Source organism: Euleptes europaea, chromosome 14, assembly GCF_029931775.1.
Source record: "Euleptes europaea isolate rEulEur1 chromosome 14, rEulEur1.hap1, whole genome shotgun sequence".
NCBI classification, from domain to species: domain Eukaryota; kingdom Metazoa; phylum Chordata; class Lepidosauria; order Squamata; family Sphaerodactylidae; genus Euleptes; species Euleptes europaea.
Window position 1 is genome coordinate 17,597,499 of NC_079325.1, and position 16,469 is coordinate 17,613,967.

Here is a 16,469-nt window from a genome sequence, read left to right on the forward strand (position 1 = left end):
TCTCTCATTTTTATTTGTTTTTATATTTGACTATAAGTTCAATTCTCTAAAAACACCCAGAGCTGTAAATCCTATGACAAGCAGCCCTGTGATTTAGCAGCTCCGAGTGTTCGGAGATTGTGATTTAGGAGCACATTTACGGTACACGAGACAATTAAGTAACAGGCCATACTGCCACCCTCTGGAATATGCGAAAAAGAAAATGAGGTGGGAGGTCACATTTCATCTTCAACGGAGCTGGCTCTGGTCAGGGCTCATCCCCACATCTGTTCTTTCCACTCCATGCCTGTAAGAGTGGCTGACTTCCAGCCACCCATCGTCACGATAAATCTTATCAGCATTCTAGACCCGTCACGGACATTGATTGGGAAAGACTGGCGTGAAGTAGGATGCAGAAAATCATACCAGGGCAAAGCTTGTAATGAGATTAGGCTTTCCCACCTTTGGTCCAGACATACAAGCTTTTTATGCACGGGTTGTTTCTGTCACCATCAAGCACTTTGGGGCTTTTTCATTATTCATGTCTTTTCCGACCTTTAGAAGTCGCCTCACTCTCCCCTCACATTTTTCCCATGTTTCGTGGATGCTGTTTCCCCCCGAATTTAATGTCTGCCTCAATCCCAAATCAAAAGCTGGTTCTGTGCATATTTGTCAATTCGGGCTTTTCTCCCCACGCCCATTCTCGCTTCCCCCTCATCCAACCCCTCCTCTTGAAGCTGGAATTCTATGAGGCTGCTTATTGGTCAGCGAACAGGTTTTTTTTTGTGACTAGAGAGAATGCTGAAATAATCACAAACAACCTATGAGGCTGCTTATTCGGACAGTTTCACAGCAAGTGTTGGTCAAGTGATTTGAGAATACTGTGATTTGTGAATACCAGTTTGAGAATTTGTGATTTGAGAATACTGTGCATTGAGAGAGCAGCATATCCAATGGAAATAACCTGTGCATAAAAGGCCTTGAGGGATTTATGGAACTAGGGCTAGGGAGCAGGGGTTCAGCTGGGGCTGGTGAAATATTCAGGCCAAGTCCTATACATGTAAGATGATCAGATGGCAATATAGGAAAGATACCCCTCCTGCAGGGAAGCATGGAGGCGGTGAGACGCCGACAAATTGGAGCAACCGGGATTTGTTCCTTACAACCAGCATGTTGCACAAAGCACAGTTTAAACATGCCACACGTGATTTATTTGAGAGGAGTAGTGGTTAAATGGTAGAACATCTGCTTTGCATGCAGAAGATCCCAAGACAATCCCTGGCATCCCCAGCTGAAAAGAACAGGTAGTAGATAATGTAGAAGACCTCTGCCTGCGACTCTGAAGAAGAGGCCAGTCAGAATAGACAACACTAACCTTGATGGATACTGACTCAGTATAAGGCAAGTTCATTTGTCCATTATGATTGTCAGAATTCAGCCAGTGAGGAAGACTTGTTCAACTTGAGTCCACATAACCTGTTAATCAGAGGCTGGTTCTTTTTTATTTATCTATCCATTGTGGATGCCAAACAAGCAACTTGAGAGCCTGTGTGGTGTAATGGTTAGCGTGCCAGGCTATGACTGGGCAGACCTCTGTTTAAATCCCTGTTTAGCTATGAAACTTACGTGGTCAATTGGATCAGTGACAACTTTTCCTCACAAAATTGTGAAAATGGAGAATAATCCCAAATTCCTTGGAGGAAGAGGAGGGATGTGATACTTTGCCATCTACCTATCTCAACAGATGTCTCTGTCTCTCTAGTATCTATCCAGGTTTTCTGGCACAAGACTCTTTCCCCTTTCCCACATGACAACCACCGTTTACGGTGCTTTGCAGCCAGACTCTGAATGTTTTGGCTGTAGTTGAAAGGTTTAATCCAGGAGGAAATCAAAGGACTTAATCCATCCCATGAGAAATGTGGCCTTACCCACTCAGAGGAAGGGTGGGGTTTGTTTTCAGATATTTTTACAGGCATTGTATCCTTGGTGATGACACAGAACCACCACCACGCAAGCAACCTGTACAATATACACAAGACTGTCAGATTTACAGCCCGATCCTAATCATGTATACCAGGAAGTCCCACTGGTTTGAGGGAGACTTACTTCACAAGGAAGTTCTGTAGGATTGCAAACTGGGAATTCTCCATGTGCGCTTTCCATTCTGCTAATATTCCTCTGGGCTGTGGCAAAGTGACATTTCCGTTCCTTCTGTTTATATCTCTGTCCAGAATAGGAGCAGCAGCATTCACAGTGTTTAGAATCCATGGTATTGTTTCAATATTACTTTTGATGAGTTGTATACATCTGAGCCCATTCATTTGAAAATGAAATGTTTCTGCAGCAGGGAAAAGGCTCTCTATTCAAGGAAATTGGTTTTTCCTCTATATTTTTTACAATGTACCAATAAGAGAACCCTAAGGAAAACCGTTCCTCAAAACATGAAGCACATAAAATTCTAGCTGTGTATTGACTTGGAGGACATTTCTGTCCCTAGAAACGTCCCTCTGTGCCTATTCTCTTCTGCTTGATACAGGTCACTCTTCTGGGTTCATTCTCCTTTCCTATCTTTGTAAATAGGGTTGCCAAGCTCCAGATGGTGGCTAGAGATCTCCTGCTATTACAACTGATCTCCAGGTAATAGAGATCAGTTCAGCTGGAGAAAATATCCACTTTGGAAGGTGGACTATGGTATTATACCCCATTGAAGTCCCTCTCTTCCCCAAACCCCACTCTCCTTTGGCTTGACCCCCAAAATCTCCAGGTGTTTCCCAACCCAGAGCTGGCAATCCTATTTGTAATAGGATTGTTAGTGGGGAGGGGAAAACAGTGCTTTGACTTAACTTCCTTTTCCAACAATAGTAACATGTTTACTAAATGGTCTTATTTGGGTGTCCCCCCCCCACATACACACACACAAAATGTAAGCATGTTCTGGAGAACACCGGTGTTTCAGCTCCTGATTTTTCAAAAGAAGCTTCAGTCCTAAGTAATGCTCCTTGAACTCAAGATCAAGATATTTGAAAATTGTTTACGGCACTTCTCTACGTTTTCTTGGTGTTCATTTAATCTTGCACAAAGAATCTGAACACTAGTTCTTGTAGGTTATCCGGGCTGTGTAACCGTGGTCTTGGAATTTTCTTTCCTGACGTTTCGCCAGCAACTGTGGCAGGCATCTTCAGAGTAGTAACACTGTGTTACTACTCTGAAGATGCCTGCCACAGTTGCTGGCGAAACGTCAGGAAAGAAAATTCCAAGACCACGGTTACACAGCCCGGATAACCTACAAGAACCAATGAACTCTGACCGTGAAAGCCTTCGACAATAATCTGAACACTAGTTTGTGAATGGTGTCAGGTGTACTTACTGCTATATGTTTTGCTGGCTGGGGAGCAGCTAAGAAAGTGGGTGCCCTTATCTGTGAGCTGCAAGTAACATCTAGGAAAAAGGACCGGCATGGGATAATTTTAAACGCTGCTGCATACGATGTAAACAGTTGCCATCTCTTGGGGAGGTGCTCTGAATGCATGTAGAAAGTCCCAGGTTCGATCCCCAACATTTCCAGAGAAAAGGGTCAGGTAACAGTTGATGGGAAAGGGCTACTCAGTATAAGGCATCTGACTTCTAAGTACCAGTAATGAAGGCACCAGGTAAACCTGGTATCAAAGTACTGGTAATGATTGCACCAGGTAAGCCTCACGGGTGAGGATGCTCCAGAGACCTGGCACCACAGCCAAAAAGGGTGTCTTCCTTGTTGCTGCCTGTCTTGCTCAGATAAGAGGGGGAGGATCTCAGAGAATTGGCAGGTTTGGCAAGTTGTCCTTCAGTTACCTTGACCACATACATTTCAAGGTTTTATAAGTCCAATCAAGACTTTGAAGCCTTTGTAGACCTTGCAAAAGAGGGAAATATGTATATTATGGCACGTAATTGTCAGCCTGCTTGCTGCAGTATTTTGGATCAGTTGACGCTTACGAGAGGTCTTCAAGGGCAGCGCTGCATAGAACACATTGCAGTAATCTAACCTTAACAGGAACAGAGCATGGACATCTGTGGCAAAGTCATTCCTTTCCCAGAAAGACTGCAAGCCAAAGCTGGCTAAAGGCACTTTTGTTATTAAATAGCTTCTTCATGTTGTCTCAAAGTGTGAGCTGAAATAAACATGGTTGGCAATCCAAGATTGGGTCTCCCTAAAAGTAGTTTTGAAGAGTTCCGTGGTACAGAGTGGTAAGCTGCAGTACTGCAGTCCAAGTTCTGCTCACGGCCTGAGTTCAATCCCAATGGAAGTTGGTTTCAGGTAGCCGGCTCAAGGTTGACTCAGCCTTCCATCCTTCCGAGGTCGGTCAAATGAGTACCCAGCTTGCTGGGGGTAAAGGGAAGATGACTGGGGAAGGCACTGGCAAACCACCCCATAAACAAAGTCTGCCTAGTAAACATCGGGATGTGACATCACCCCATGGGTCAGGAATGACCCTGTGCTTGCACAGGGGACCTTTACCTTTTTCAAAGTAGTTTAACCAGTAGCTGTGCCTCCCCACATGCAATTTTTAGCATGGGAATAGGTTAGCTCTTTCCTTCCTTGCCATTTTCCCAATGACAATCCACCATTGCTACCCTGAGCTGCTACTGGTCTCAGTGGTAGTGGAAAGATATTGTCTTTTCCCCCAACCGGGTAGTGGGCATGGGTGCATGGATCCTTTTCACTGTACCTTTACCCAATAGAAATGGGCCGTAGCCAAACTGCTATGAGCCATTTCTGTGGGGCAGGGGTCCAACCCACCCTTGTCCCAGTGACACTGTCCCAGTCCAGATTGCTCCCTTCCCCCAGCATAGTTGTTTTTGAAGGTTAAAGATACATAATGTGTACTTTGGCCCTAAGAACCCAATTCAGTATGTGTTTACTTGGAAGTAAGTCCCATTGAACTTGCTTCCCTAGTAAGTATGCTTCGGGTTTCAGCCAAACTGCAGTTGTTATCTCTGCTCAGAGCTATGTGGGCTTTCAGCCAGGAATTCATTAGCACTATATTAACTAGAGATGAATTAAACTCTAAAGAATTTATGACTTTCCTTTTCAAACACTCAGCTTGGAGAAAATGAGACCTTGGAGTCAGACTCTGTTTTGGATAACACATTTTTTGTGACATCAAGAGTTTAGCTCTTAGAAAAATCACAAACTTCTTTCCTTTTTTCTCTTAAAAACTTGCATGTTCCCACGAGCTTCACATCCTCTAAACATAAGCTGTAACATTCACATCTGCTAGAATCACTGGTTTTAGCCAAAAATGCTGCTCCATGCCAGGAAGAGGATGTCGGCCCATTGGTTGCCTAGCCCAAGTGCCTTGAGGCTTCACAATTAGTCTTGGTTTATTTTTCTCGGGAGGGGAGTGTCTATCGTTAATTCCCGCATTTGAGAATATACCTCTTAGTCGCTGGTGGAGCAATTATCATGATGCAGAATTAACTCATTGATGCTCCAAGGAAGGCTCGGTTCCACTTAATGGAACGTTAATTGGCCTAATGGGTTTAATGTCAACAAGTCCTAATGAACGCTCCTTTTAATGAGCTCATTGTTTTTCAAGCCTGTTTTCAAAATGTGCTTTATTAATAATAGCCAAAACTGATCTAAGGCGTAAACAACGGCGAAGTAATCACAGCTTTAGTACATAGTGGGCAGAGACCACAGTCCAGGCGTATTCAGAACTAAAAGATCCAGTGCCGTTGTTTAAACAACAACAAAAATCTTAATTAAGTCAAATGAGAAATGTGTGCCCTAATCCGTGGCAGAGATTGGTAAACTGCAGTACTGCAGTCCAATCTTCTCACGACCTGAGTTCGATCCCGACAGAAGTTGGTTTCAGGTAGCCGCCGGCTCAAAGTTGACTCAGCCTTCCATCCTTCTGAGGTCGGTAAAATGAGTACCCAGCTTGCTAGGGGTAAAGGGAAGATGACTGGGGAAAGCACTCGCAAACCACCCCGTAAACATGGTCTGCCTAGTAAACGTCGAGATGTGACGTCACCCCATGGGTCAGGAATGACCCGGTGCTTGCACAGGGCACTACCTTTACCTTTAATCTGGAGTACAGGCATATCTCATTTTATGGTGCTTTACTTTATTGCACTTCACAGGTATTGTGTTTTTGAGCAAGTCTATCGGTGCTACTTTTCCAACAGCATATGCTCACTTCATGTCTCTGTGACACATTTTGGTAATTCTCACAATATGTCAAACTTTTCCATTATTATTACAGTACTTTTTAAAGGACATAATACTATTGCTCACTTAATAGACTACAGTATAGTATAAACATAACTTTTATATGCCCCGGGAAACAAAAAAAGGTGTGTGACTCGCTTTATTGCAGTGGTCTGGAACCGAACCCGCAATATCTCTGAGGTACGCTTGCATGTGAGTTCTGTTGTGTGCCTCTACGAAACCTCATCCTCCATTGGTTTCCTACCCATGTGCAGAGATTGCTTCCCCTTATTAGAATGGGATGGGGGTTGTAACTGTTCTTTTTGTGTGACATATCTCATGTTTTGTTGAACCTTGCTCTCAGATCTCAGTCCCACATCCGGTCCTCATCCAGGGGATACCAGCTGAGCTCTAGTTAAATATGAGAACAGCACGAAGGTTCACCGGACCTTCAAGAGTCTCCTGAGTACTAATAGGCCAGACCAGGTCATGTGGCATGGCCTAGCCTCTACAACAGTTCAGGTGAGCTTCAGCTGCTGGAGGGGTCAGTTTGTCACACCCTTCCTTCCTTATCACATTCCTTGCTTCCTCTGAGGAGGTCAGGGTAGCATGCACAGTTCTCCCCTGTATTGTTTCCTCACAACCACTTTATAAAAGCGGTTAAACTGAGAAAGAGAGCGACTGACCCTAGGTCACTCAGCAAGCTTCAAGGGTGAATGGGGGTTTGAACTTTGGATTTCCTCAATTCTAGTGTGGCACTCTAACCACTACTCCATATTGGTTTTCCTTCGTTTCACTCAGTCCAGGCCCAGTGTCTAGGTAGGCTGGCCACAACCGAGTCATGAAGCAGCCTTGGAGTAAGGAACAGCTACTAACTTTCTATGCTCATGTGCGTGCCATATTTTTCATAAAGTGTCCCCTCCTCACTAAGATTGTCTGAATTAGCCCTGAATGTAACATTTATGAGCCTTCACTCTTCCCTTTCCCTTGCTTTCCTTATTTTTAGTTTCAGAATTGTAAACTTTGAGCACAGGAATTTAATTATGTTCAAGTTCTATGTTCTTGGGTGTAACTATATAAAACCAATAACAAATAAACCCCTTTGCCAACTAAGAAGGACATTGAGCCACGCCAGCTAAAATTAAACTTTTGAATCAGCAAGAGTAGATAATTTAAACCCAAGTCTTAAGGGAATAGTGGATGAGCTCTGGAGCCATAGATACTAATTAGAACAGACCTTGAAAACCAGAGAGATTTTTCTTTGTTGATGAAAGACAATGAAGTCCCAATATTTTATTCTGCCATCATGCTGACATGAGTCCTAGGCAAAAATGAGAGAATGGATAAAATGGAGGGTTTCTCAAGAAAAATCAAGGTTGGTCCTCGGATGCTTGTACATCATTGGGTAGCTGTATTCAGATATCATGGTATACCAGTTCATTTAAACAATGTTTTCTGTAACAAGCACTCTGCCATTGGTAAGTCAGTCTGGGTTTCTGCATAAATCCTGGTTTGTCTGCTTGTGGTTTCTCTCTGGCCTCCCAGCAGGGGAGAGATCCTGCCTCTAAGCAGTCTGCCCTTTCCGTGAGAGGTGGTGCTTCTCAACAAACTTGTGAATTCAAAAATCTCAAAATAATGTAATTACTACACCGGTTAACAAACCATCTGCACACCCTAGTTTGATGTCTTAGTTTGGCGTGAACAAACCCTGTTCGCCTGTTTACATTTGAATGTCACAACACTCACAAGGCTTGATCAAACCAAAGATTACAAACTATGATTTATTGCATCTTCTGAATGCAGCCAATGAATCTCGGATGAATGTTTGAATTACTCCTCGTTGTAAAGTACTGTATTTGAAGCGATCAGCCAGCTCAGCGAGTGTTTGGGCTTTGATGTGTGTTTCAGGTGTATAAATAAGCACGTAACTGATCTGTTAGAGCTTGAATGTGCAAGCTGGAGAGACTGAATTTGGCTGGAGTAATATGTAGTTGCCATTTGAAAAGAGCCATGTGGTCAGTACCATTCCATGGAGTAACCTTTTTGTGGGAAGCTTCGCTCCGCGTGGTTGTAGCAATTTGCACCATTCCAGTGCAACCTCTCCTGTCTTTTTTGTAGTGGTGGGGGAGTTGTTTGGTTGGCATAACTGGCAATGCAGCATGCATCAAACATGCTTGAGCAAGTAATCTTGAAAACCAGATGTTTTGCTTGTCCTTGGTGAGCAGGTCCTTATAACGATAGCGGAAGAGGAGGCTTTGCTGCAACCATGGAAGAAAAGAAGAAACTTGCTTATAAATCCTCCATCAGATCTTAACTCTTTGCCACCTCCCTGTATCCTTTCATGATGGAGTTAGTTTGATGTGGTTTGGCTTTGTGGTTAGGGTTTGGTTCATTTCCAGGGAGGAGTTCTTTTGGTTCCTTAATCAAGTTGAACTTTCTCCTGCCAACAGGTTCTAGATGTGAATCAATCCCATGATGCAACATGTCTCCCCACCGCCAGCTCTGACAATGATGGCCACACAGACTGTGCCCCCTCCCCCTTATCAAGAGAGCCAACAGGTGAGTGTCTTGTGGGACTTGCCCTTTTAAACATTCAGCAGCAGCTTCTCCTGTCTTTGAAGGAGGGCTTTGACTCTGGCAGGAGGTGATGAGAGGACTGGAGCATGTGTCAGTACACTGTGCACATGTATATTATATGTATATAAAAATAAGTACTCTCTGTATCTTCTGCTGCTAAGTGCAATATGAAATGGAGCTGGGCAGGAAGCAGCCAGTTGTGATCTGGAGGCATGTATATATGTTCAGGAACATTGCTGAGCATGCAAAGAGCTGTGCTTTGGGATTCCAGTTAAATATACCGTTGAAGCACAAATTCCTCCAGTAAAGACAAGAAACCAATCGTCTAATTTTTCAAAGAGAGAGAGAAATAGATGAAATAATTCTGAGAGTTTTGCTAAGTTCTAATGTCATAAATAAATGGCTCAGGCTAGCCTGATCTCTTCAGATCTCAGAAGCTAAGCAGAGTCAACCTGTTAGAGACAATGTGGATAAATGACTGTGTGGGTCAGCCAAAACACACATCAACAAAAAGACAAGGTTAAAAAAAAAAGTTTTCGCCTGGGACCAAAAAATTTTTTTAAATTTTTTTAAATTATTTTTCAAATTTATTCACATTCAGTTGTATCTTTCCAATCATGGTATATAATATGAACAATTTCTATCTTATCACTAAAAAAATTATATAATTAACTTCCCCTCTCCCCTCCTCTATCCATTTAATATCTTTATTTCTCTCTTTGTGATTGAAGTCTAATTCATAACTCACATTTATCATTATCTTAAAATCTAATCTTTAACTTTGGTATCTTAGTTACTTCATACAATTTGAATTAGATCAAAGCGTATCCCTTAATATTTCCCAAGTTAAGTTCATTTACACAGTATGTTGTCCATGCCTCCCATTCTCCCACAAATTCCGTGTTTTCCTTTTGATTTATTAATGCAGTAAGTTTTGCCATTTCAACCAGTTCCATCATTTTATCTATCCAGGCAGTCTTATCTGGTATCTCAGACGTTTTCCATTTCATTGCATAGACCAGTCTTGCAGCTGTAGTGGCATGTATCAAAAATGTTCTCTGAGTCAGTGTAGAGTCTGGTATTATACTTAACAACATCATTTCCGGTGTTTTAGGGATATTATATTGTACTATCAACCTTAATTCGTTGTAAATCATATCCCAAAAGTTTTTTGCCTTTTCACACAGCCACCAAACGTGGTGAAAAGAACCAACTTCTTCTTGACATTTCCAACATTTTGGTGACATTACTCCATACATTTTAGCTAGTTTCTTTGGTGTCAAATACCATCTATAAATCATTTTATAAATATTCTCTCTCAATGATTGTGAAAGTATATGTTTCATATCTTTCAACCAAAGTCTTTCCCATTTATTCAAATGAATATCATGACCCAATGTCTGTGCCCAAATTATCATCATTGGTTTGATTTGATCTTGTTCCATATATAGTATCAATAACATCTTATACATTTTTGAAATTAGATGTTCATTATTTTCCAATAACATTCGTTGAAAGGTTGATTTATCTTTAGTAAAGCCGGTCTTTGTGTCTTACTGATTGTATCTGATGATATTGAAACCAAGTCATATATTCCTTCAGTTCTCCATGTTCCTTTAGGGCACATTTATTATCTTCCCATACCAAAAAGTCTTGATACGTAGCAAATTGAGATGGTCTCAGTGGTCGCAATGTTAACATCTCTTGTGCAGAGATCCATAAAGGTGTTCTAGGTTCTAAAAGATGTTTATATTCCTGGGACCAAAAATTTGACAGATTTGGCAGCTGGTGAATTCTCCCCATTTTGAGGTAAAAGGTTGTGGTTCGCAGGGCTGAGGAAGATCTCTCTGTCCAAGAAGCTGGACAACCACTGCCAATAAGAATAGACAGTACTAGACAAGACGGGCCAGTGGTCTGACTCAGTGCATGCCAGCCTCATGGATGGTGGGGAGGGGTCATCAGGCAGTGGCAGAGCCCTTGCTGAGCATGCAAAAGATCCCAGGTTCAATCTGAGGCCTCTCCAGTTAAAAGATGTAAGGTAAAGATGCTTGGAGAGATTCTTCTCTTCCTGAAGTCAAAAAGGGCAAGAGTCCAGTAGCACCTTAGAGACTAACAAAAATATTTTCTGGTAGGGTATGAGCTTTCTGTATCTGAAGAAGTGAGCTGTGGCTCACGAAAGCTCATACCCTACCAGAAAATATTTTTGTTAGTCTCTAAGGTGCTACTGGACTCTTGCCCTTTTTGACTACTGCAAACAGACTAACACGGCTACCCACTGTGAATTCTCTTCCTGAGACCCTGGAGAACCACTGCCAACCAAAGCAGACCAAACTGAGCTAGCAGGGCAAAAACTCTGAATTGTTCTAAGGCAGTTTCCGATGGTCAGTACACATGCAGTATACCGAGTGTGTATACACCAGCAACATCAATGTACTGACAGTTTTTAATAGGGACAGATGGAACTACTAGGCAAAATATTTTAGCAGAGGCTGGATAAACTAGATTACCACCGTTCCAGGATGGGATTTTTATTCTTCTTTTCAAACAGATAGAAAAGGCTTTATTTTTAAAAGGTAAAGGTAAAGGTCCCCTGTGCAAGCACCGGGTCATTCCTGACCTATGGGGTGATGTCACATCCCGACATTTTCTAGGCAGACTTTGTTTGCGGGGTGGTTTTCCAGTGTCTTCCCCAGTCATCTTCCCTTTACCCCCAGCAAGCTGGGTACTCATTTGACCGACCTTGGAAGGATGGAAGGCTGAGTCAACCTTGAGCCGGCTACCTGAAACCAACTTCCGTTGGGATCGAACTCAGGTCGTGAGCAGAGCTTGGATTGCTGTACTGCAACTTACCACTCTGCGCCATGGGGCTCCTATTTTAATTAAACCTTACCATGAAAACTGTTCTTTTAAGAGGCCAGCCTCTACAGCTGTCACCTCCTCCTGATAGGAAGACAGGGTTAACCTCTAACCTCACCAGGGGATGGAGCTTCCTGCCTCCCCGATCCAGAATGGCCAGAGGAGGAAACGCTCCCCCTCCAGTTAGGAATAAACTAGGAAAAAAGTATGACCCCTATCACTGAAAACTAGCAAACTGCAAACACAAAATAAATGACAACGTAGAGACAGGGCATCCTGGTCCCATCTCCCCGCCATGCGCCTATGAGTGCTTAGCTGGTCCGCATTCAGTTTACCAGATTGACCTCTCTGTTTCTAGGGGGAAAGGAACTTATGGTAAGGGATTTTGCCATCTTTGATCTTCAATCCAAAACAGGTACCAAAGTGTAGCCCAGGTGCATTGAGATGTTGATGATGCCCCCCCTCACTCACTTGGCATAGAGACAGTTAGCATGGCATAGTGGATCGATTGTTGGGCTAGAATCCTGGAAGACCTGGGTTTGAATCCCTACTATACCATGGAAGCTCACTAGCAAACTTGGGTTACTTGTATTCTCTCAGCCCAATCTACCCAATATGGTCGTTGTTGGGAGAAGACAGAGGAGGGAAGAATGGTGTTCTGAGCTGCTTTGGGCCCCCATGGCGAGAAAAGTGGGATTTAAATGCAAATGTGCGCATGCACAATGCCGGCATACCTGTAATACTCTGAAAACCTCAGCTACTGGCTCAGAAAAGTGTAGCAGCTTTCTGGGACTTCACAGGACCATTCCAGATTCCATACCATTGGGGTTCCAATTTGCATGGGACTGGTTTTTTCCCCCTAAAACCGAGCCTACCCCCAAAACCAATACAAATTTGGGATGCCTCAGAATTCAGCATCATCCCCTATTTTTGATCCACACAAACTGCCTCTGAAAGGCTGTCGGTTTTCACACATGAAGCTTAAATTGTTTTTTGCCTTTCCCACTTCTGTAGTGTGAATATAAAACCAGTAGTTGTGAGGCTAAGAGAAAAAAAGCAGCTATTTTGGACGGGCAGCAAAAAGCTGCTCCCTCATGGGAAGCCCCTCATGTTATTTCACTCTCTCCATGCCAATTCCATGCCCTGTCCTGGAACTCACAAGAACCAGAATTACACTGAATCAACAAAGCCTATGTGGCTGGGATCTACTTTCCAACTATGATGCCTCCCTTTGACTTTGTACCCCACGTTAAGAACGTTCTCATGTGCACACAAGAGAGAGGCTGAAAGGTATCTACTTAGCCCCACCACCATCTACCTGCCAACCAGGCAGCTGGAGTCACTGTGTCTTGTATCCCTTTAAATGGCACCCTTAGTTTCCAAGAGGCAGTTTCTTTCTTAGCCTTGGTCACAGCAAAAAAAAAAAAAGCTTTCTTAAGTTGGCATTTACATTTCTTGCAAGGAAACGGCTCACAGAAGGGGAGCTGGAAGCTTGCCAGCTGAAATGAGACACTGCTGCATTCCCAAGTTAATGCTCTCCTTGGAGAACTGTAAAAGATACAAGCCTATAAAAAAGACAGCTGTAGACCCTCAGTGAATGGTGACACATACCTGGGTCACACCAAGTAGATCCTCGCCAAAGCTCATGGGCCACTGACATGTAAGACCATAGTTCTTTTTAAATAGAGGTAGGGTTACCAATTTCCAGGTGGAGCCTGAACTACAACTGATCACCAGGCTACACAGGTCACTTCCCTTGGAGAAAATGGCAGCTTGGGATGGTGGACTCATGGCATCACATCCCAGAGCCAGCGTGGTGTCATAGTTAAGAGCGGTGGACACTAATCTGAAGAACTGGGTTTGATTCCTCACTCCTCCACACGAGCGGTGGACTCTAATCTGGTGATCTGGGTTGGTTTCCCCACTCCTACACATGAAGCCAGCTGGGTAACCTTGGGCTAGTCACAGTTCTCTCCAAACTCTTTCAGCCCCACCAACCTCACAAGGTGTCTGTTGTGAGGAGAGGAAGGGAAGGTGAGTGTAAGCTGGTTTGATTCTCTTTTAAAGGTAGAGAAAGTCGGCATATAAAAAAACAACTCTTCTTTGTTCTCTCCCCTCCCCACAATCCACCTTTCCTAGGCTCTGCCCCCAAATCTCCAGGAATACAGGTCAAACTCATTTATGGTAACTCTGAATTTCTCTCAAGTTCTTCAGAATGTGTAATAATCCACTTTCCTGTGTGCGGATAAATCCCAGAGGAATGTTCACCATGTGATAATCACAGAGAGAAAGTTATCTTCTCATGACTTAATCACATCTAAATCAACGTGAAAAATCAGGCCTAAAGTGATTCTGGGAGAAAACAAACTACATTTGATGTACCAGATTGTCTGTGCGTGCACGCCTATTCCCCCCCCCCCCCCGCCAAGCTCATTTTGTGGCAAGAGCCACATGAAACTCAGCCTTGTGAGGAAGTCTGACACACAATCTGCTCTACTGCCACAACTCCAGCAGCAAGCAGCAAATAATAGGCTTGTTGGAAGTGGTGGGATGAAAAAGTCATGTGAAATCTAGCTTGAGGGGGTCGTACTTACATGAATAAGATTCACAAGTCCCAGATTTGTCATCCTGAGATAGCAACTCTTGCTACCTCCCTGGGATTGTTCACAGGTCATTGTAGAATTGTCAGCTGCACTTTCAAGAGACAATTGTCAGCCTCTGCCGCTCCTTTGAAAAGTGTGCACCAAACTAAGGTTGCCAGGTCCCCCGCTGGCCAGTGGTAGGGGGATGGGGGGCAGGGTTGCCAGATCTAGGCTGGAAAACTCCTGGAGATTTGTGGATGGAGCCTGGAGAGGACAGGGACATCAGTGGGATACCATGCCATAGAGTCCACCCTTCAAAGCATCCATTTTCTCCAGGGGAACTGATCTCTGTAGTCTGGATATGAGCTGTTCAGTTCAGGTACCTTTATTGGCATAACAAATATTTAGCTAAGTACAGTAAAACACATAGAAAAGCTGCTATAAGGCAGAACAGATTGCAGTCGTACCAACAATAAAGTTAGCCACTGTTTCAATAATATTAGGGTCCTGATTGTTAAGAAGAGTGAGAACCATTAAATAATTAGGAAATTCCTCAATCTGAGTCAAGATAGGATTTAAAAATTTAAAACATAACATTTGATAGAAGGTGCACCGTAAGAAAACATGTTGGATAGTTTCAACCTCTTTGTTGGAGCAAGGGCTCAAACTATCAGAAAGGGGAACACCAAGATAACGACCAGTTAATAGAGCTGACAGTAATACATTAAATCTGGCTAAGGAGAAAGCCCTGTGTAAAGCTGGAGTATACAGTTGATGTAAATACAGGGCAATTTCACCAGACTTCGGGAAAATTCCATGATAAAGAGGTGAACAAGTTTTAGTGGCAGCCTTGATATGAGCTGTAATGTTGGGGGATCCCTAGGTCCCACCTGGAGACTGGTATCCCTACACCAAACAGAGGCAAAAATGAATCTAGCTCTTGTTTTCCTTGAATAACTGATCACATAAAGTGGACATAACATAAGTCTAGCAAATCCTGCCGAATGTGGCCCAGGTATTCTTCCCAATGAAAAAGAGACTCTCCACTTTATCCTAGCTCTAAGTCATCACAGGCATTCACTTTATTTTTGTTTTATTTGGAGAAAACCAATATTGAGCCTGCATGATCAAGTTCTCATACCGGGGATATTTCTTATTTACGCAGGCTTTTCCAATTCCCTTGATTCTAGATATTTTTCAGAAGGTCACAGCTGCTGAAACAGCGAGAATCCTAGCTCTCATTTTGGGGGTGGCCGGCTATGAGTGTGGACGATAGAAGCTGGCGAAGTAACTGCAAGTCGTGCTTTAAAATGCCCATAATTATCAGTTATACTTATTATATATTATAATCTTGGAATATTTTATAATGCAGCAATAGGTAACATTGTTTGAACAAAAAGGTTATCATCTCGGTCATAGTTATGCCATGTATACACTATTGGGAGGACCAAAGCGGAGTTAGAACTTGGAGTTAAGGTAAGAGTTGCCTTTAATAGAGGAGAGAGCAAACCGAAAAATAGTATAACAGACACACAAACCACAATCAAGTAATTAGAACATAAGCCTAGACTCTTTCAATATTATGGCATGTATTATAACTCATACATAAAGAATATCAAGCGAAGAGTAAGTCATTCAATATTGTAGCAGTCAATATATAACATACATAAAGAATGGCAAGCTTAGAAAATCATACACAAGGATCTTGAAATGCCCCCACAAATAAATGCTGAAACGATCCTCCAAAGTGGGATCAAAGCACACGTGTCCCATACAGTGCTGGTCTCATGTAACAACAAAAAGCTACAAAGTCCTGATAGACAACGCTCTTGTATCCAGAGTTTAAACAGTAGCGTCTGATGTGAATAGGTGGGAGAAAATATGCTGAGGCAATCTTGCATAGACAGCTCAAGGTCGGGGGACACGCTGAGCTGCAAACAGCTCTCAAAGCCTGAACCACGTATAAGAAACAAAATGACAAGCTTCCGGTATAAACTTGTTTCATTTTCTTCTTCATAATAACATATATTACATAATATCCATCAGACCGCAACGTTTGAAATGGCTTGGGCCCACTGGAACTCTTCCACAGATGAAAGAACCCCTTAGCAGCAGCATTTCCAGGGACATTTTAGATGGGCGGGGTCACACTCTGCAGGCAGAAATCCAGCCATGGAAATACCACGGTGGACCCAAGCTGATACCTTAACATTTGATCTGAATCTGCTGAATCGTTCAGACATTAGTATGCATCGTCTTTTCATTGTTTGCCACAGTTTCCT

At 43.0% G+C, this 16,469-nt stretch overlaps 1 protein-coding gene across 5 annotated transcripts in view; it reads left to right on the top strand.

The window, feature by feature from the left end:
* Positions 1–16,469, top strand: part of PKNOX2 (PBX/knotted 1 homeobox 2) — a 379,920-nt gene that overhangs the window by 232,451 nt on the left and 131,000 nt on the right. For all 5 annotated transcript variants that reach the window (XM_056860518.1, XM_056860521.1, XM_056860522.1 and 2 more), the window contains one exon: positions 8,623–8,731. In XM_056860518.1, coding sequence (XP_056716496.1) covers positions 8,645–8,731 — 87 coding nt within the window. In that variant the 5' untranslated portion in view covers positions 8,623–8,644. The remainder of the gene's footprint in view (positions 1–8,622; positions 8,732–16,469) is intronic.